Source organism: Cherax quadricarinatus, chromosome 13, assembly GCF_038502225.1.
Source record: "Cherax quadricarinatus isolate ZL_2023a chromosome 13, ASM3850222v1, whole genome shotgun sequence".
NCBI classification, from domain to species: domain Eukaryota; kingdom Metazoa; phylum Arthropoda; class Malacostraca; order Decapoda; family Parastacidae; genus Cherax; species Cherax quadricarinatus.
In genome coordinates this window covers 25517585-25538695 of record NC_091304.1, presented here as the reverse complement: position 1 = coordinate 25538695, position 21111 = coordinate 25517585, and the positions used below count along the sequence as shown (strand labels likewise).

At 38.1% G+C, this 21111-nt stretch overlaps 1 protein-coding gene across 9 annotated transcripts in view; it reads right to left on the bottom strand.

Moving 5' to 3' along the window:
* Nucleotides 1–16992, bottom strand: part of LOC128688712 (protein Gawky) — a 288268-nt gene extending 271276 nt beyond the window's left edge. For 2 of the 9 annotated variants that reach the window (XM_070084602.1, XM_070084599.1), the window contains exons 1-2: nucleotides 15621–16992; nucleotides 581–726 (exon numbers count right to left, since the gene is read on the bottom strand). In XM_070084602.1, coding sequence (XP_069940703.1) covers nucleotides 581–726; nucleotides 15621–15685 — 211 coding nt within the window. In that variant the 5' untranslated portion in view covers nucleotides 15686–16992. Of the gene's footprint in view, nucleotides 1–580; nucleotides 727–15620 lie in introns of those variants that run through there. The other 7 variants (XM_070084598.1, XM_070084601.1, XM_070084600.1 and 4 more) reach the window with 4 other exon arrangements.
* Nucleotides 16993–21111: the final 4119 nt, after the last annotated feature.

Sequence of the window (21111 nt, the reverse complement as noted above, 5' to 3'; positions counted from 1 at the left end):
TAGTTATTCTCTATGAAATGTATATTTTGTTGATATTTTTGGGGGTCTGGAATGGATTAATTGGATTTACATTATTTTTTATGGGAAATATTGCTTCAGTTTTCGTACAGTTCGGTTTTCGTCAGATTTTCTGGAACAAATTAATCACGAAAACCAAGGTTCCACTGTGCAGCCAAAGAACTGCAGAGATATTGACCAAAACATCCACCTAAACAATAATGACACTATTTCTGATTCCAAAAATTGCTACCAGGTACTCCAAAGGTTGCTGTGTACTAGCATATTTTCAGTGATAAGACATAAATAGTACTGGCCTTTTTCAATAGATGTTTTGAATACAAGTGTTAACATCCAAGTATTATCCTATTACACTACTGGTAGACCTTTTGGATACAGATACTAACACCCAATGGTTTAAAATTTCTAATCCATTTCAGATAAAAAGCTGGAAGTGTGATCTGCACGAAAATCTCTAGATACTGTCGTCTCCACTTCCATATGATTTTAATTAAAAGAAAAAGATAAAATACTTGTAAAGTTTCATTAGTAAAACAGCAGTAACTAGTATTTGGAAATTTACCATTATTCCTCTGGCTTGATATCATATGAGTAAAGTTTAGGTTACCCTGAACACATCCATTCCATGTTTCAAGTTCATCTGGCCAACAGTTTTCAGGTTGAAAGTTGACAACTCCAAACAGCAATGGTTCATAAACTTCAAAGATTCTGGAAAATGTCAGTAAGATTTAATATGCAAAACTGAATGAGATTGTGTGCACGCACTCACTCACACAAACACATTCCAAGTTCACTCTGATAAGAGTGAGATCCAGAGCTAGGAAAATAAGTACTCATAATTATTACTACAGCATAGTATGTACATAGTTATAAAATGCTTATGTGCTAATTACAGTATATGCCCCACCCCAGTGAAAAACTGCATACTGTACATATTGGCCAACTGCTTAATTTAAACACAGATATATGAACAATCATTACAAGATAATGTTCCATCATCCCTATGCATTCAACAAGAGCATAAAATTTGAGTTCCTAAATACAGTAGACCCCCGACTTACGATGGCCTCAACCTACGATAAAACCGACTTACGATGCTTGTCAGCGTAAAAATTTGACCCTGACCAACGTTGAAAAACTCGACTTACATCATTCGTCCCGAACATGGCTGTCTGATCCATCTGGCCTGACCGCCTCAGCTGAGCTAGTGTGACATTGTTTACAAGCCAGGGTGAATGGTTGCACGTATACACTCGATAAATTTTGTATTACTATTCCAGTGTTTTTAGTGCTTGTAACTGCTAAATAAGCCACCACGGGCTTATCGAGAATACCGAGAAACAATTAACCCCAGAGGGTTAGCCACCCAGGATAACCCAAGAAAGTCAGTGTGTCATCGAGGACTGTAACTTATTTCCATTGGGGTCCTTAATCTTGTCCCCCAGGATGAAACCCACACCAGCTGACTAACACAAAGGTGAACAGGAAAAAATGCCTGGAACTAGTGCTCGCTCATACTGGTGAATTTAAGGCCAGCAAAGGTTGGTTTGAGAGATTTAAGAATTGTAGTGGCATACACAGTGTGATAAGGCCTGTTCTGGAAGAAAATGCCAAACAGGACCTACATTACTCAGGAGGAAACGGTACTCCCAGGACACAAATAGTGTCTCATCACTCATCACCATATCTTCAATAAAGGTGTCATTTATTCTTTATTTAGTACACTAGTACATGTACAATATATGTTGCACATGTATCCTTCTTTTTGTGTGTAGGAAAATGTATATTTCATGTGGTAAAAAAAAAAATTTCATACTTTTGGGTGTCTTGAACGGATTACCTTGATTTCCATTATTTCTTATGGGGAAAATTAATTCGGCTTACAATAATTTCGTCTTACAATGTGCTCTCTGGAACAGATTAATATCGTAAGTCAGGGGTCCACTGTACAACCAAACCCCCAAGATGCATGGCAGTCCAAATTTGCATGTTTTTATTATACAACATTCTCACTGAAGGGCTTCTCACTAACAGCTTTAATTATGTACTTACATTTTCTTGCAGTGTCCATTTTGTTTTAACTGGGTACACAACACCTGAATGATACACCAGCCATAGGATTTTGTTGAAAATGGATTTTCCAGACCCACATATTTTTTCTGGTAATTCTTGCTTATGACTAAATATTGTATTCAAATTCAATTCTTTTATTTCAAATTATCATAAAAAATACACTAAGAAAGGCACAGATTGCACAGCATCCTATTTAGAGAGAGATGATTCTGTGGTAGCATCGCCTTACAAATGGATCTGCATTTGCTCCTGTGGTGAATAGGCACATTTCCTCACACCTGTTGCCCTTGTTCATCTAGCAATAAATAGGTACCTGGGCATTACCTGCAATAGGCCACATCCTGGAGATGAGGACCAAAGAACCCCAATGGAAACAGGTACAATGACTTTCTAACAGTTCTGGTTAATCTAAATAAAATCTAGGAATCAAACCCCCATGAATTTTGGGGGTTCAACTGTACAGTACAGTGGACCCCCGGATAACGATCAGCTCCCAACTCGACCAATTATGTAAGTTTATTTTTGTAAGTGCTTTTGTAGGTGTATTTTTAGGGGTCTGAAATGGACTAATCTAATTCACAATATTTCTTATGGGAACAAATTCGGTCTATAACAGCACCCAAACAGACTTCTGGATTGAAATAATATCGTTATGCGGGGGTCCACTGTATTTAGACTAAAAACAAATAAGGAAAACTTCAAGCCAAGAATATAAAGCAGGAGAGCCTTGGTTGTCATGGGCTGAATAACTGGAAGAAGTTTGTGTTGGAAGAAAATAAGACAGACTTTGAAACAATACTGACTAACTGGTAATAGGCATATTAAAGTTAAAACTGAGCATGCATAATAAGTAGAGCCCTTCACAGGAACATAAAGTAGATGTAAATTTTACAATGTACTACATTTATAGGAAAATGATGTATAGCAACAGGTAATGTAAACAGAGAATAAAATTCTATAAAATAAGCTAGGACTAAGGGAAATGTTAATTATTGGTTTATGGAAAACATTGCTGCTAATGAGGACAAGATAAATGGTGTTGTGAGAATAGGATAACTTTCATGCTACTGACAGAGCTAAGAGTAAACAATAATAAGTTTGGTTTATACACGCATTATGATCAAATAAAGGTTCTGATGGTAAATTGCTTCAAAAAAAAAAAATATATCATGTTTATACCTATTTTAACCAACGAGTTTAGTGCAATGATGTGAGCAGCATGTTGGTTTCTGAAGTGTAAAGAAAAGGCATAGGCAGAAATTTCTGAAAGTTTACCCAGCATACATACTGGGAAGATGTAGGGTACTAAAATTTGACACCTTGACACCCCTATAACTGTCTTCAAAATTGTGGCTCCCAGGACTGAAAAAAAAAAAAAGCCTGTTGTGCAGGCAAAACATCTCATCAACAAAGATACCCTTGTGTAGCACATGTATCATATTCTTCAACTTGATGATATGGTACAGTAGGCGACATAAATATGCATGTGTGTAAATAGATCACATAGAAAGTGAGACTGCTCACCATAACCTATTGTTTTTAACTCTTTCATTGTCACAACCCCTCAAAATTAACGGTCCAAACGTATATACATGTTCTCTCACGTAGCGCCCCAAATTTTTTGAGAAAAAAAAAAATTTCTTTTTTAATAGGAAAAAAGAGCATATAAGAACATAAGAACATAAGAACGAAGGAACACTGCAGAAGGCCTACTGGCCCATGCGAGGCAGGTCCAAGTCTCCTACCGGCTTAAGCCAATGCACCCAACCTAGTCAGGTCAGGTCACTTTGACTTAAGGGAGGAACACGGCAACCGACCTGGTAGCACAAGCTATCAGGTCTAACTCACACCCACCCACATCCACTCATGTATTTATCCAACCTATTTTTAAAGCTACACAACGTTCTAGCCTCTATAACGGTACTTGGGAGTTTGTTCCACTCATCCACAACTCTATTACCAAACCAGTACTTTCCTATATCCTTCCTGAATCTGAATTTTTCCAACTTAAAAAAAATTGCTGCGAGTCCTGTCTAGGCTAGATATTTTCAGCACACTATTTACATCCCCTTTATTTATTCCTGTCTTCCATTTTATTTTTTATTTTTTTTTTTTTTTTATTATCACACCGGCCGATTCCCACCAAGGCAGGGTGGCCCGAAAAAGAAAAACTTTCACCATCATTCACTCCATCACTGTCTTGCCAGAAGGGTGCTTTACACTACAGTTTTTAAACTGCAACATTAACACCCCTCCTTCAGAGTGCAGGCACTGTACTTCCCATCTCCAGGACTCAAGTCCGGCCTGCCGGTTTCCCTGAATCCCTTCATAAATGTTACTTTGCTCACACTCCAACAGCACGTCAAGTATTAAAAACCATTTGTCTCCATTCACTCCTATCAAACACGCTCACGCATGCCTGCTGGAAGTCCAAGCCCCTCGCACACAAAACCTCCTTTACCCCCTCCCTCCAACCTTTCCTAGGCCGACCCCTACCCCGCCTTCCTTCCACTACAGACTGATACACTCTTGAAGTCATTCTGTTTCGCTCCATTCTCTCTACATGTCCGAACCACCTCAACAACCCTTCCTCAGCCCTCTGGACAACAGTTTTGGTAATCCCGCACCTCCTCCTAACTTCCAAACTACGAATTCTCTGCATTATATTCACACCACACATTGCCCTCAGACATGACATCTCCACTGCCTCCAGCCTTCTCCTCGCTGCAACATTCATCACCCACGCTTCACACCCATATAAGAGCGTTGGTAAAACTATACTCTCATACATTCCCCTCTTTGCCTCCAAGGACAAAGTTCTTTGTTTCCACAGACTCCTAAGTGCACCACTCACTCTTTTTCCCTCATCAATTCTATGATTCACCTCATCTTTCATAGACCCATCCGCTGACACGTCCACTCCCAAATATCTGAATACGTTCACCTCCTCCATACTCTCTCCCTCCAATCTGATATTCAATCTTTCATCACCTAATCTTTTTGTTATCCTCATAACCTTACTCTTTCCTGTATTCACCTTTAATTTTCTTCTTTTGCACACCCTACCAAATTCATATCCCCCCTAATTCTACGTCTTTCTAGAGAGTGCAGTTTCAGGGCCCTTAGTCTATCCTCATAGGGAAGGTTTCTGATACATGGGATCAACTTTGTCATCCTCCTTTGTACATTTTCCAGAGAATTTATATCCATTCTGTAATACGGTGACCAAAACTGTGCAGCATAATCTAAATGAGGCCTAACCAAGGATGTATAGAGTTGAAGAACAACCTGAGGACTCCTATTATTTATGCTTCTTGATATGGTACCCAGGCGTCCCCAATTTTTTTCATATGGCACACAGTGAGTGCGCACACCCATTCTCTCATGTCTAGGCGACTCAGGGTTATCGTACCAATGTTGAATGAATGACAAAAGAAACGTATATATACGTTTGGGGGCGCTACGCGAGAGAACGTATATATACGTTAGGACCATTTAACCCTTTGACAGTCGCAACCCCCAATCCTGAGGTGTCTCCTGGTGTCACAAAATTAAAAAAAAAATTATTTTTTCTTATGAAATGATAGAGAATCTCTTCCCGATTGTAATGACACCAAAAAACCGACATTTGATGGAAAACTGACGGAATTATGCTCTTGCAAAGTTAGCGACCTCGGCGATATTTACAAATCGGCGATTTCGCCCACTTTGAGCCCTATTTTCAGCTAATTCCATTGTTCCAGTCGCCCAAACTCATAGCTATTTCTTTAGAACTCCATTTTTTCTATCGATTGAGTACAAGAAACTGCCCATTTACCGATTTCAACTACCTAATAATGTGGTCAGAAATTTGCAATTTGGCCAATTTCACGAAAATTAAAAAATATGACAATTTCAAAATAAGGTCCAGAATGAACAATGCAGACATTCCTGGCTCTAAAATAACATTTTCTTTGCTCATCAGTCATGTCTCCAGGCCCCTCTGATATTACTCTTGCTTTCTATTTTGAATTTTTATTCAAACAAAAAATAGAAGACTTACTATTATGCAGACTACTGCAATACTGTAATAATTGTATAAATAACATCAACCCATTCATGACTGCATATTAGAATGGCTAGTTGGACATTTATTGGACAATGGCATCATTTGTTTACTTTTGAACATTGGCAAAAATCAAACATTTCCCCTACTTTGAGCTCCATTTCTAGGTTCTTTTTATAGTAAAATCAATCAAAATCACCTCTATTTCTATAATATGTTTTCCATTCTATCAAATGAGACCAAGAAAACAAGAATACAATCATAAATACTATAGGAAAATAGACCACAAAGTCGGCATTTTAATTAAAAAAAATGGTCGGAGTTTTTTTTTCTCATTATGCACTGCGTGCTCCAGGATTTTTTTATATGGTGCACACTGACCACACAGACCCATTCTCTCACATGTGGGCCTACCAGCTTTCTCCTGCTTGATTTGAAGCCGCTAGAATTTATGAATATATATACGTCAAACACTGTACCTCGTAAGACGTATATATACGGCCGCGACAGTCAAAGGGTTAAGGGTTAATAATGATGATGCTGTAACAATTTTTTAAAAAATACAGTGGACCCCGGTTTTCGTCCGGTGCGGAAATCGTACAATTCGGATTTCGAGCAATTTTTTTGGAGACATTTCCCCCCGGGTTTCTTACATCCACTCAGAAATCGTCCATATCAGACGCGTCCACCCTCCCTGGATGCCGCTTCTCAAGTGTACCAGACTCGGTCTGCCTCTGTCTCTCATTGAGTTAGCAATACTCCACGCGTTCATCCATTATTTTTTGTACTTGTTTATTGATTACGACTGTGAAATAAGCCACCATGGGGCCAAAGAAAGTTCAGAGTGCCAGCCCTTTGGTAAAGAAGGTGAGAAACACGATAGAATTCAAGAAAGAACTTGTAGCAAAATATGAAAGTGGCGTATGTGTGGCTGAGCTCGCCAGGATGTATGGGATGTGGAAGAGTTGGTGGAGGACCACAGGGAAGAGCTAACCACTGAAGAGCTGCAAGACCTTCAACTGGAACAGCAACAGATTGCAGCTGAGTAAATTGCTTCAGAGGAGGAGAAGGAAGAAAGAGGGGAGAATGTGCCTTCTTCAGTGGAGCGAGTTGCAAATTTTGCGGAGAATTATCACCCTAACAAAACTGTTGCAAGATGTGTCTGCAACATGTTCAATGACAATGTCTTGACCCATTTTAGGCAAATCTTACAAAGACGCCTGAAATAGGCCTCTCTGGACAGATTTTTTGTGCGACAGAGGTGCAGTGACTTTCAAGCTGGTCCTAGTGCCAGTAAAAGACAAAGGGAAGTAACCCCAGATAGGGCTTTGATACCTGAAGTCATTATGGAGGGGGATTTCCCTTCCAAACAATAACCTCAACTCCCTCTCCCCTCCTTGCCTTCTACCATACGTGAACAAGAGTCTTCAATAAAGGTTTGAAATGTTCATTTATCATTAAAATTAGTCATTTATATTTATTTCTCGTTGTTTTCTGTATGTAAAACTATATTCTCTATAAAATGTATTTTTTGTTAATATTTATGGGTGTCTGGAATGGATTAATTGGATTTACATTATTTCTCGTGGGAAATATTACTTCAGTTTTCGTCCATTTCGAATTTCGGCCGACCTTCTGGAGTGGGTTAATTAACCCTTTCAGGGTTGGTGCCATACTAGTACGGCTTGCACGCCAGGGTTGGTGCCGTACTAGTACGCATAAATTCTAGCGGCTTCAAATTAAGCGGGAAACAGCTGGTAGGCCTAGATGTGAGAGAATGGGTCTCCATGGTCGGTGTGCGTGGTAGAAAAAAATTCTGGGACCCAGTGACGCATTGTGGGAACGTCATTTTAGTAGACCTTGTTCACCATGCCTCGCGGTAAGAAGCTCCTCACTCCTCGGCGAATTGGGACACTTTTGTTCCCCAGTGACAGTTCTAATACAGATGGAAGTGCCAGTGAAGATGAGTTTCAAGGTTTTGATGAGGTTGTGACCGAAACTAATGACCATAATACCAGTAATAGTGAGGAAAACCCAGACAACCCTCAGCCTTCCACCTCTGGTGCTGGGCTGTCTTGTTCACGTTCAGTTGTACCGGAATCAAAGAGGAAACTCATATTTTCCCAAATCCCAGACTCAGATGTGAGCATTGGTGACGATAGTGATAGTGAATATGAACTACTACAAGCTCTTGAAAACAGTTCCAGTAGTGATAGTGAAGTGCAATATTCTCCAGTGAAGCCTAAGTATATACGACAGTATAAGCGCTCTGGTAGTGTGCCATATGCTATTCCAAGGGGAAGGAGTATATCCCATGGCTATACAACAGGAACAGACAGTGAAAATGAAGATGATAGTGTTGCAATTGGGATGGAAAATGTGCATAGTGGTGGTAGTGGTGGTGCCGGCCGTGAGGCACCAGCAGTGGGCCATGCTGCCACCCACGCTGCTACCTCAGCTGATCTACAACAAAGGCCACCATCTCCCACCCATCCACCACACCATCCTCCACAACCACAACCTCCACAACCACAACCACCTGTCAATATCCAGTACCCACCAGCAGACCGCACCTGGAATTGGCAGGAAGCTGCCAATTTTGTTCCCAATCCCCATCACTTTGATGAAAGTCAAAGTGGAATACGGCCATCTTGTACACTTGGGAACAATGCCAGTGAGCTGGAATGTTTCAAGTTATTCTTTGACAAACCCCTGATGGAAATTATTGTCAAAGAAAGCAACAGATACTTCGAGTACACCATGGCAAACACAATACTTTCACCAAACTCACGGCTATACATGTGGAAGGAGACAACTGTGGCCGAGATGCATCTTTTCTTTGCCACAATAATGCTTATGCCACATGTGTATAAGCACAGTGTGAAATCATAATGGTCAACAGACCGCCTGATTGCAACCCCAGGTTTCAGTAATATAATAGGAGTGAATCAATTTCTGCAACTATTACGTATGCTTCACTTTTCAGACAAAACCAGGCCTGACAGAAACGACAGGTTATATAAGATTAGGAATGTGTTTGTGTATGTGAAACAGAAATTCAATATGTATTTTTATCCCTTCAGGAAGCTTGTTATTGATGAGTCTTTGATTCTGTTCAAAGGAAGACTCTCATTCAAGCAATACATACCAAGCAAGAGGAAATGCTTTGGTATAAAGTTGTTTGTGCTTTGTGATTGTTACAGTGGTCTTGTTTTGGATATAATTGTGTATACTGGAAGTAATACATTGCGAGATACCAGGAGGTTACTGGGTATCTCTGGTGATGTGGTTAGAACAATGATGGAACCATATCTTGGTAAGGGATATATATATACTGATAACTGGTACACAAGCCTCTTACTCAGCGATTTCTTGCGAATGAACATGACAGATATGTGTGGCACAGTGCATGCAAATCGTAAACATATGCCCAGGTTCGACGCTGGCACTCGTAGAGGTGAGGTGCAGGCGTTTGCTGCCAATGACATCATGACATTTCGGTGGCATGACAAACTAGATGTCACACTGTTGTCATCAGTTCACCCTAATGAAATGGCAGACACTGGCAGGTAGCATAGAGAAAGCAATGAACCCATTCTAAAACCTGCAGCTGTGATTGACTACACCCTCAATATGCATTTAGTGGACAAATGTGACATGCACATTGGGTTTGCTGATTGTGTTTGCAAGAGTTATAAGTGGTACATAAAACTCTTTTTCCATATTCTGGACATTTCCATGCTCAATGCTTATAATATATATAAGATGAGGACCAGAAACAAACCACCATATGGTGAATTTTGTTTGTCTGTCATCAGACAACTAATAATCAAGTACCAAGGAACAGCACCTGCAGTAGAAAACCGCCCACGTAATTAACAACTACCTTCTCGTCTGAAGCATGGTGATCACTTCCTAACAAAACTGCCTGCTACTGCTTTCAAGAAAAAGGCTCAGAAGAGGTGTTACATCTGTGCACATAAAAAAAAAAAAATGCCCACAACAATGCAGAGACACTCATTTTATGTGAGGAGTGTAAAACACCATTGTGCATGACACCATATTTCAAAGACTTCCACAGACTGCAGAACTTTTGAAAACATGTCTTGTGACTGAATACGTGTATATAAAATATAGAAAAATAGTAATAAACAACATTTTGTATTGTTCGTTTGTGTACGTAAGTTTTGTAAACAAAATAGTGACAACAGTGTTTGTGCAGTTATTGTGTAGTATAGAAAAAGAAATAACTTATAAAATAGTGCTCATATTTGTCTCACAGGCCATAAAAGTTACTTGGAAAAAAAAATTAAAAAATAATAGAAAATAGTACCGAAAAAAGAAAATAAAGTGACCGGCAGTCAGCGATGTTACCCTATGCCAGTCATTTTCTGTCAACTTCATGCCTCCATATCTCGGTAAGTATTGATGGTAAAAAATTTTTGTTTAGCCTATAAAATTTAGAGAAAAAAAAAACACTATCTTTTCATAAGAAAAAATAATTTTTTTTTTTTAATTTTTACCGACCCCGAGAACAGGTTTGGGAGAGGGCCTGCCGACCCTGAAAGGGTTAAGGACAAAAACCAGGGAATTACTGTATATATAGTTTTTTCTTTTGAAATGTTAAGAGAATCTTTTTCTGAAGGCAGTAACACCAAAAATACAAAATGTGATGGAAAATTTACAGAATTGCACAGGCACAAAGTTGGCAGTCTCTGTACACTTTGCGCATAGGCAATTTCACTCAATGAGTCCTTTTTTAAGCCTATTGCATTTCTCAATTTGATCAATTCCTTGCTATTTCACTAGTGCGTCTATCAAATGAATGAAAGAAAGTGCCCATTCAATTATCAGAACTACCCTACAAATCGCACAAAGTAATTTGGACAATTTTACACAAAATTCAACAACAAATTCCAATTCTAAAACAGGCCATATTAAACACTATAGGCATTTCAGCCACCAAAGCACCCTATCATCTCTTCGTTAACCATATTCCCGAGCCTTTCCTGTATAACACTTACCCCCTCCCCCCCATCATTTTGAATCCATCATTGATGATTTACCCAATTTCTCAGATAATGAAATATAATGAAGAATGACTGGTCATGGTTAAAGGCATCCTAGTAATTGAAGCCCATCACCAGCATTAAGAGATCAATGAGTGATACAATGTAACATTATTTCATGTCTAGACCAAAATTTACCAGTCACGAGCAGAGCCGACATCAACACTGTAAGGCTACATGACAGTGAAAGGGTTGAATACATAACACTGAAATATGTACAGTATGTTTCCCTCACCTTAACTAGTACAGCCTCTCCTCACTCAGCAACATACTCGTTTACTGACACCTCGGACTTATGACGGGCTCTCTGACCAGTATTCATAGCTAAATAATGTATATTAGAGCTGATTTCCTCTATTCTGTTTATTTCAGTATACAGTACACTACTGTATAATCATTTAAAATTATACCAGAAATGTTATAAATGGTGTAAAGGTGACATTAAAACAATATCAAAGATGGCTGACACAAACTCACTATCATTATAGTATGCTCCTCACTTAGCAACAAATTCATTTACCAACCTGGTCTCAGGAACGGAACTCTGTCGTTCAGCGAGGAGAGGCTGTACTGTATTTCGTAGGATTACCCTTCTTCTTAATGCAATCTAAGTCTCCTATGCACTGATAAAGCTACCCTATGAAGGATAGAAAAGTCAAGTGCCCTCTTACACTTGCTTAATGACACCTGAGATTTTGGGGTTAGAAGACACATCCATGCCACAAAGCTTATGCTTAACAAGTTTCCCAATATTCTCTATTAAATATAAGTCCAATGAGTTCCCAGACCAGTCATTAAAGTATGAAAACAATTACAATAATATAACCAGTACTTTATATGTCTTTGGCAGTATGTCAAGGGGCACTATCTTCCTTCCAAAAGTTGCCTTGGCACTTCTCAGATCTGTCAGGCAAACAGTCCACTATAGATGCACCTATGAAGGTGAATATTTATGATGCCTACTGTGTACCATTAATATAATAATGCTCCAGAAAAGATGGGATCATAACAGGATTAATACTATGACCAGTTTTGTTGGATATATGGATGGAGAAATAAAGGTAAATAAATTCATGGCAAAAAATAATGAAAACAAATGAAGCTGAGCAAATACAGTAAAACTACATAATAGCTGAAATACAATGTTTATAACAATTCAGAATACAGGTACCATCCGACTTACGACTGAGTTTAGTTCCGACCAACCGGTCGCAAGTCGAAATGAACATAAGTCGAACCTTACCACTGAATATCAACATCACATTTTTGTAATGATTTCATTTTATTGTTTTATTTTGGTATTTCTTTTTTACTTTAATTTTTATGCTGTTAGTACTGTATTTTATACTGTAAAGTTTAGGATAAACACTGTGTACAACACAAACAGTTTTTTATTTCCCAGAAATTTGGCATGCAAAACACTGTCGTAAGTCGAATGGTCGTATGTCGAGCAGGTCGTAAGTCGGATGGTAGATGTATTGTAGCCCAGAAATATTGAAAGCAAGTGTGGTCATAGCATAGATACTGAGATATAAAACTGAGAAATAAGAATAACTATGTATTAAAATCAAAGGTTAACTAAAGTACGTACTGTATTAACCCTTTGACTGTCGCAAGCCCCTGTTCTGAAACTGCCATTCCATGTCGAAAAATTTTTGGAAAAAAAAAATTATTTTTTCTTACGAAATGATAGGGAATCTTTTTCCCGATGGTAATGACACCAAAAGTATGAAAGTTGATCTAAAATTTACGGAATTACGCTCCCGCGAAGTTAGCGATATACGTATACGCATCGGAGATTTCACCAACTTTGAGAACTGCTTTCGGCCAATTCCACTGTTCCAGTCGACCAAACTCATAGCTATTTCTTTAGAGCTTCATTTTTTCTGTCAATTGTGTACAAGAAACTGCCCATTTACCAATTTGAACTACCCAATAAAGTGGTCAGAAATTGGCAATTTGGCCAATTTCACGCAAATTAAAAAAGATGCCAATTTCAAAATAGGGTCCAGAATAAACACTGCAGACATTCTTGGCACTAAAACAACATATCCTCTGTTCATTAGTCATGTCTCTAGGCCCCTCTTATATTACTCTTGCTTTCTATTTTTATTTTTTATTCACACAAAAAATAGAAGATTTACTGTTATGCAGACTACTGCATTATTGTAAAACTGGTATAAATAATATCGGTGCACTAGTGAAAGAATATTAGACTCCCCAGTTGACGTGTATTGGACGTGTGGTGCGATTTGGTTACTCCTGAACACTGGAAAAATCGAACATTTCTGCTACTTTGAGCTCAATTTCAAGGTTGTTTTCATGGTGAAACTAAACAAAATCATCTCTATTTCTGTAATATGTTTTCCATTCTATCAAATGAGATCAAGAAAACAAGAATACATGTACATCCATAAATACTATACGAAAATACATCTCAAAGTCAGCGTTTTAATCCAAAATGATGGTCGGAGTTTTTTTTTCTCATGCACTGCGTGCTGCAGGACTTTTTTATATTGCGCACACTGACCACACAGACCCATTCTCTCACATGTGGGCCTACCAGCTTTCTCCTGCTCGATTTGAAGCCACTAGAATTTAGTATACGTATGTCCGAAACACTGGCTCATAAATGGTAAACACAGTAGAACCTTGGTGTTTGAACTTAATTGGTTCCTAGGTGGTGTTCAAACTGCAAAAAGTTTGATGCCCGAAACAGTATTTCCCAGACTTCAATTCAACCTCACACCCTGGAAGATGTTGAACTGACTCTTCCAAAAGTCTCTGAAAGTTAGGTCAGTGTCAGAGGTCACTTAAAAGCATTTTTGAAATAGGACTTTCATGTAAAGTTTTCTTGCAACTGAATTTTGAACAAGCTGGTGCATTCAGACTTCAGAAAAACACCCAAAAACCAGGTCAATTTTTCTGAACAAAACTGTTTGGGCTCTGGTTCGCTCGAGGTCCAATATACTCAAACACCAAGGTTCCACTTTATATAAAATACTGAGAGAACAAAACAAAAAGTTATAACTGTTAGTACTGAAGAAACAGTTGCCATACAGGACTGACTTATTCAAACACTTGCATACCTGTGACCAGTTTTGAGGGTTCTCTTACCCTTTAAAGTAAAATTTAAGACCATGCTTCCTTTATCTGACCAACCATGCTGTTGCTGCTAAAGAATGAGTTCATGCTTTTCCAATCTAATTGAACATACTGTAAACTATACAAGAATAGGTAATATGAAATAGAAAACAACAAACCTTACAAGGTCACATTTGTGAATGCTATGCACAGTACAGTGTATGGATAAAATGCTCAAGAAGCTAAAGAATTTAAGAAAGAAAGAATGAAAATAATCCTCTAGGACCTAAAGACTGACCAAGAATCAAAGAAAACATTAAATTATTAAATTAACTAGTATTAAAAAAATCAGAGAAACAGCTTTTTCTTACAAAGCAGTAGATCTGAAGAACATATGAAGCAGAATCTTAGGTTGACGAAACACAGGAGGCATTAATGATGTTGATTTTTTATTAATTAAAAATTAATATGGTAAATTAAGAAAAAGTAAAGATTCACTGATCAATAAACCCTCTATAGATATTAAGTATAAAGATGCTTTACAATTAAAGTTATCACAGAAAATTTCCACTGCCATAATGCTTTAACCAAAAATAAGTGTACAGAATGTGGCTTACTTTAAAAATAAAGAAAACAGCAAGGGTTGGCTGATACATATTATAGTACCATATTAAAAGCAGCAGGAACTACCAAGAAAAAATGCAATGCTCAAGTAATAGCACCTATGGCTCACAATTTAAAGACCTGAGTTCAAACCTGTGATGAGTGGGAGCTTTGGGCACATTTCATTTGACCTGTTGTCTCTATTCACCTAGCAAGGAGTAGGTACAGTACCTGAGTGTTAGCTGACCATTGTGGGTCTCATCCTGGAAAAAGAGTATCAAAAGGGCACCAATAGAAATAAGCCACACTATTGAGCATTCTTGGATTATCCTTATTTGCCTTGGGCAAATAACCCAGAAAAAAAAAATCCTTTTTCTTCTTCTTCTTCTTCTTCACACACATGAAAGAGAAATGGGTGTCCAAGTAAATCAGACAAGAAAAGTATACTGTTTATATAACAGAACACTCATGCACTGACTACAGCAATTATAATGTATAACAGAAAGAATCTGCATTCAAATGTCAACAACCTGCCTGGTCTGAGACAGGGTAGTGCATAGTGGACAGAGTATTGAGTCTCCACAACTCCTTGCACTAAATGGCCCCGACAGAGGTTTAGCGATTCACATAAATATAAAAAAATATTATTTTATTATGGGATGTATAGGCAAGCCTATGGAAGGTCTTTGTCCAATAATGAAAGCCAAAAGCTACTATCTGGAGTTTACCTGGAGGTCGTTCTGAGAGTCAACACCCCTGCAGCCCAGTTCTTGACCACGGGTGGGATAGCCATGTCATGCTACGTTGGGGTGGGACGAGTTATATTTGGTATGTCTATATAAACAAAGAATGAAGTCAATACCATGGCCAGAACAATTCACTAAAAATGCACAATTAGGAGGGGAACTTTAGGATGACATTTCAACTCATCCTGTACCATTGTCAAATCACAACTGTTGACTATGATCCAAAATGAACTGAAACATCATCCCAAGGTTCCTCTCCTAAGTGCAGTTTTATGGTAAAGAATAATATAAACAGTTTGGAATGAAACCATTAAACACTTAGGGATAGAGCCAAGCTTCATTAACACTCGATGAAAAGAACATATGTTATTATAAACTGTTGGGGACAGGGCAGATTACACAATAAAACCCCATATAGAACACTTTGCTGTCTTCACTGCAGACACATTTTACCTGTGCAGTGGTTTTCAGTCAAATATAGAATATAACAATGGAGATGTAAGTAATTTTTCAGCGATCAGTCCCTTACTCTCTCAGATCAAGAGACTAACCAACTATTATCAAGGCTGATGGACTGATCATCACAGAATTCCTTCTACTGTCTACAGTTTTATATGTATTTGCCAGTATTCAACTGAAGAAGTATGCTGAGCAGGTGAAACATTATGACAATAAAGATACCCAAGTGTTGCACATACAGTAAGTCTTATTCATTAACTTGCTGGTATTGTACACAGTATGTACAATCAATTATAGGATACAGATTATATAAACATGCTGGAAAAGGGGATTTGGGCAGTTTTTATAAACAGATGGAGACAATTATATAAACACTGATGGAGCAGATTTCTGTACATAAACAATGATGGAGATAGACTATATAATCAAAACACTGATGGGTATAAGGTTATATACACCAGGCAGGTTCTATAAACACAGGGCAAGTTATAATTTGAAAGGGGAAGGGGAGAAATTATAGCTAGAAATACTTTTTACAATTCAAAAAGGGACAACCAACTTTAACTAAAAATATGTTGGTTCTCCCTTACCGTGAAAACTCAGCTGATGTGCCTTCTCTACTAAAGAGTTTTAATATCAAAGTTGTATTTAAAAATCTTGATACAGTTAAAAAAAAAAACTTGATAAAAAATTCCCCTCAAAATGCTCTTGGGTGTGTCTATAGGATCCATTGTCAAATATGTGATAAAGTTTATGGTCAAACTGGTAAAGTCTTGAACCTATGTTAAAACATCATAAATATAGCATTAGAAGTGGACAAGATTCTAATGCTGTTAATTCATGCGAGAGATTTTAACCATCCAATTGATTTTAAAAAGGATTAGAAAGTTACATCAAGAAAGTCCATGGTTGACAGGAATATAATAGAATCATGTTATATAAAATGTAGTTTTGAAAATAATGTATTTCTTTTAGTTTATGTATATAAATTGGATTCATTTATAATTAATAAAATTTGGGAAAAATTTAAGGTACATTACACAAATTTTTGGGTAGAACCCCAGGCCCTCTCCCAGACTTGTTTTCAGGGTCACTCAAATTTCAAAAAAAAAAAAAAATTTTTTTTTCTTATGAAAAGACAGAGAATCGTTTCCCAATCATAATGACACCAAAAGTATGAAATTTGATGGAAAACTTAGGGAATTATGCTCTCGCGAAGTTAGCAGTCTCGACTATGTTTACGCATCGGTGATTTTGCCCAATTTGAGCCCTATTTTCGGCCAATTCCAGTGTATTGGTTGACAAAAATCATAACTATTTTGCTAGAACTCCATTTTTTCTATCAAATGAGTACAAGAAACCACCCATTTACCAATTTCAACTATCCAATACAGTGATCAGAATTTAGCAATTTTGCCAATTTCACACAAATTTCAAAAGATGCCAATTTCCAAATAGGGTCCAGAATAAACAATTAAGATATTTCTGGCACTAAAATAACATTTCCTCTGTTCATTAGTCACGTCCCCACGCCCCTCTTACATTCTTTTGATTTTCACTTTGAATTTTCTCACAAAAAATAGAAGATTTACTGTTATGCAGACTACTGCATTAGTGTAGAAATGGTATAAATAATATCGGCACTCTTGTGAAAGAATATTAGACTCACCAGTTGACGTGTATTGGATGCTTAGCATTTGTTTACCTTTGAACTTTGGTAAAAATTGAACATTTCTGCTATTTTGAGCTTAATTTTAAGGTACTTTTCATTGTAAAACCAGTCAAAATCATATCAATTTCTGTAATATGTCTTCCATTCTATAAAATGAGACCAGGAAAACTAGAATACAACAATAAATACCATACAAAAATACAGTGCAAAGTCGCTGTTTTAATCCAAAAACACGGTAAAAGTTTTTTTTCTCATTACGCACTGTGTGCTGCAGGATTTTTTTATACTGCGCACACTGACCACATAAACCCATTTTTTCATATGTAGGCCTACCAGCTTTCTCTCACTAGATTTGAGGGCGCTAGAATTTAGGCGTACTTGTACGTCAAAAACCCTGGTGCGTAAGCCGTACTAGTACGTCCAAAACCCTGAAAGGGTTAATCCATTACGGCAGAATTCCTGCTCTCAGAGGCAGGAAAAATACACTTCAATATAATGCTAATATCAACTCTACGGCTTATTTATCTATCACAACTGATCTAATATGACATAATAAGCAATATACAGTGGACCCTCAACCAACGAAGGCATCATCTAACAATAAAATCGACTAACAAAGCATTTCAGCGTAAAAATTTTGGCCCGACCAATGATGAAAAACTCGACTAACATCATTCGTCCCGAATGCGTCCACACAGTCATGTGGCCAGAGTGCACCTTAGCTGCCCTTCCTTCAGTTAATGTGCCAATGTTTACAAGCCAGTGCGGTAGCTTTCACGCATACATTTGGTACATTTTGCATTATTCCAGTATTTTTAGTGCTTGTAACTGCTAAATAAGCCACCATGGGCCCAAAGAAAGCTTCTAGTACCAACCCTGTGGTAAAAAGGGTGAGAATTACAACTGAAATGAAGGAGATAATCACAAAGGATGAAACTGGAGTGAGTGTCTCTGAGCTGGCCAGGTTGTATAACAAACCCCAATCAACCATCTCTACTATCTTGGCCAACAGAAAGGCAATCAAGGAAGCCGTTGTTGCGAAAGGTGCAAGTATGTTTTCGAAACACAGATCGAAAGTGTACTCGAAAATATTGAGAGACTGTTATTGGTGTGGATAAATGCAAAACAGATATCAGGAGATAGCATCTCTCAATCAATCATACGTGAAAAGGCAAGGCAGTTGCAAGACGATTTAATTAAAAAAAGGCCTGCAACTAGTGATGTGAGTGAATTTAAGGCCAGCAAAGGTTGGTTTGAGAGATTTAAGAATCATAGTGGCATACACGATGTGGTAAGGCATGGTGAGGCTACCAGTTCGGACCAAAACGTGGCTGAAAAATATGTGCAGGAATTCAAGGAGTACATAGAGGCTGAAGGATTAAAACCCCAACAAGTGTTTAATTGGCATTTTCTTCCAAAACAGGCCTGTTTTGGAAGAAAATGCCAAACAGGACCTACATTACACAGGAGGAAAAAGCACTCCCAGGACACAAGCATATGAAGGACAGGACTACTTTAACCGTTTCAGGGTCCGTGCCGTAGACTTACGGCTTTACACTGAGGGTCCAAACCGTAGATCCACACCATGAGCTCAGCTCACTCTGATAAGCTGTGAGTGGTAAATTTAAGCCTAGATATGAGTGAATACATCTATGTAGTATGTGTGCACCACATAAAACAAATGAGACCGTAATTTTCGATTAAAATAGCGACTTTGCAGTGTTTTTTCCTATGTTTTTTACAGTTGTATTTGCGATTTCTTGGTCTCATTTGATAGAATGGAAGATATTTTACAGAAATAGAGATGATTTCGATTGGTTTTAGTAATGGAAATGGCTTGAAACTGAGCTCAAAGTAGCGGAAATGTTAAATTTTTGCTGATGTTCAAGAGTAAACAAATGAGCTCACATGTCTAACAAACGCCAGCTGGTGGATCTAATATACGTTCACAAATGAGGTGATATTATTTACAGATTATTACTATACTGCATAATAGTCAAAGTCAGCAAAATTGCCGATACATAAATATCGCTGACACATCAAAATTCACGAGAGCATAATTTCGTCAATTTTCCATCGAATTTCGTACTTTTTGTTTTATTACCTTGAGAAAAAGATTCTCTACCATTTCATAAGAAAAAATACCAAAATTATTTTTTGAAAATTCTTGGACAGTGGTGCACACTTTGAAATTTGGCCTCTGGACAGTGAAAGGGTTAATGTTGTGTAGTAATGCTAGTAGGGATTGCAAAGTGAAGCCTCTACTCGTGTATCACTCTGAAACTCCCAGAGTGTTCAAGAAAAACAATGTTGTCAAGGCTAATTTGTGTGTGATGTGGAGTGCAAACAGTAAGGCATGGGTCACTAGGGACATTTTCTATGATTGGTTTTATCATTTGTTTGGCCCCACTGTGAAAAATTACCTCCTGGAAAATAAATTGAACCTTAAGTGCCTCCTGGTATTAGACAATGCTCCTGCTCATCCTTCAAAGTTGCCAGAGCGAATTTCGGGGGGCTTGAGTTTTATCAAAGTGAAATTCTTGTCTCCTAATACCATTCCTCTCCTCCATGGACCAGCAGGTCATTTCAAATTTCAAAAAACTGTACACCAAAGCAATGTTTCAAAAGTGCTTTGAAGTGACCTTAGACACTCAACTCACCATAAGAGACTTTTGGAAAGATCACTTTAGTATCCTCAAATGCATAAACCTTATAGATAAGGCATGGAAGGGAGTGACTAACTGGACCTTGAACTCTGCTTGGAGGAAATTGTGGCCACAATGTGTAGACGAGAGAGATTTTGAAAGGTTTGGGGCTAACCCTGAGAAGCCTATGCCAGATGTGGAATCTACTGTGGCATTGGGGAAGTCCATGGGGTTGGAGGTTAGTGGGGAGGATGTGGAAGAGTTGATGGAGGATGATGAAGCACTAACCACTGATGAGCTGCAAGAGCATCTGCAACAGCAAGAGGACACAACTGAGGAAACTGCTTCAAAGGAGGGGAGAGAAATGGAGGAAGTTGCCTTCTTCGAAGATTAAGGAAATTTGTGCAAAGTGGGTTGACGTGCAAACCTTTATGGATGAAAATCACCCTGACACAGATATTGCAAGCCGTGCTGGTGACTTTTACAATGACAATGTTGTGGCCCATTTTAGGAAAATCTAAACGGAACATGAGGTACAGAGCTCTATGCAAATATTTTTGGTGCAACAGAGGTTCAGTGACTCTCAAGTTATTCCCAGTGGCATTAAAAAAAGAAGGGAAGTAACCCCGGAAAAGGACTTGGTACCTAAAGTCCGTATGGAAGGGGATTCCCCTTCCAAAAAATAATATACCTCCAT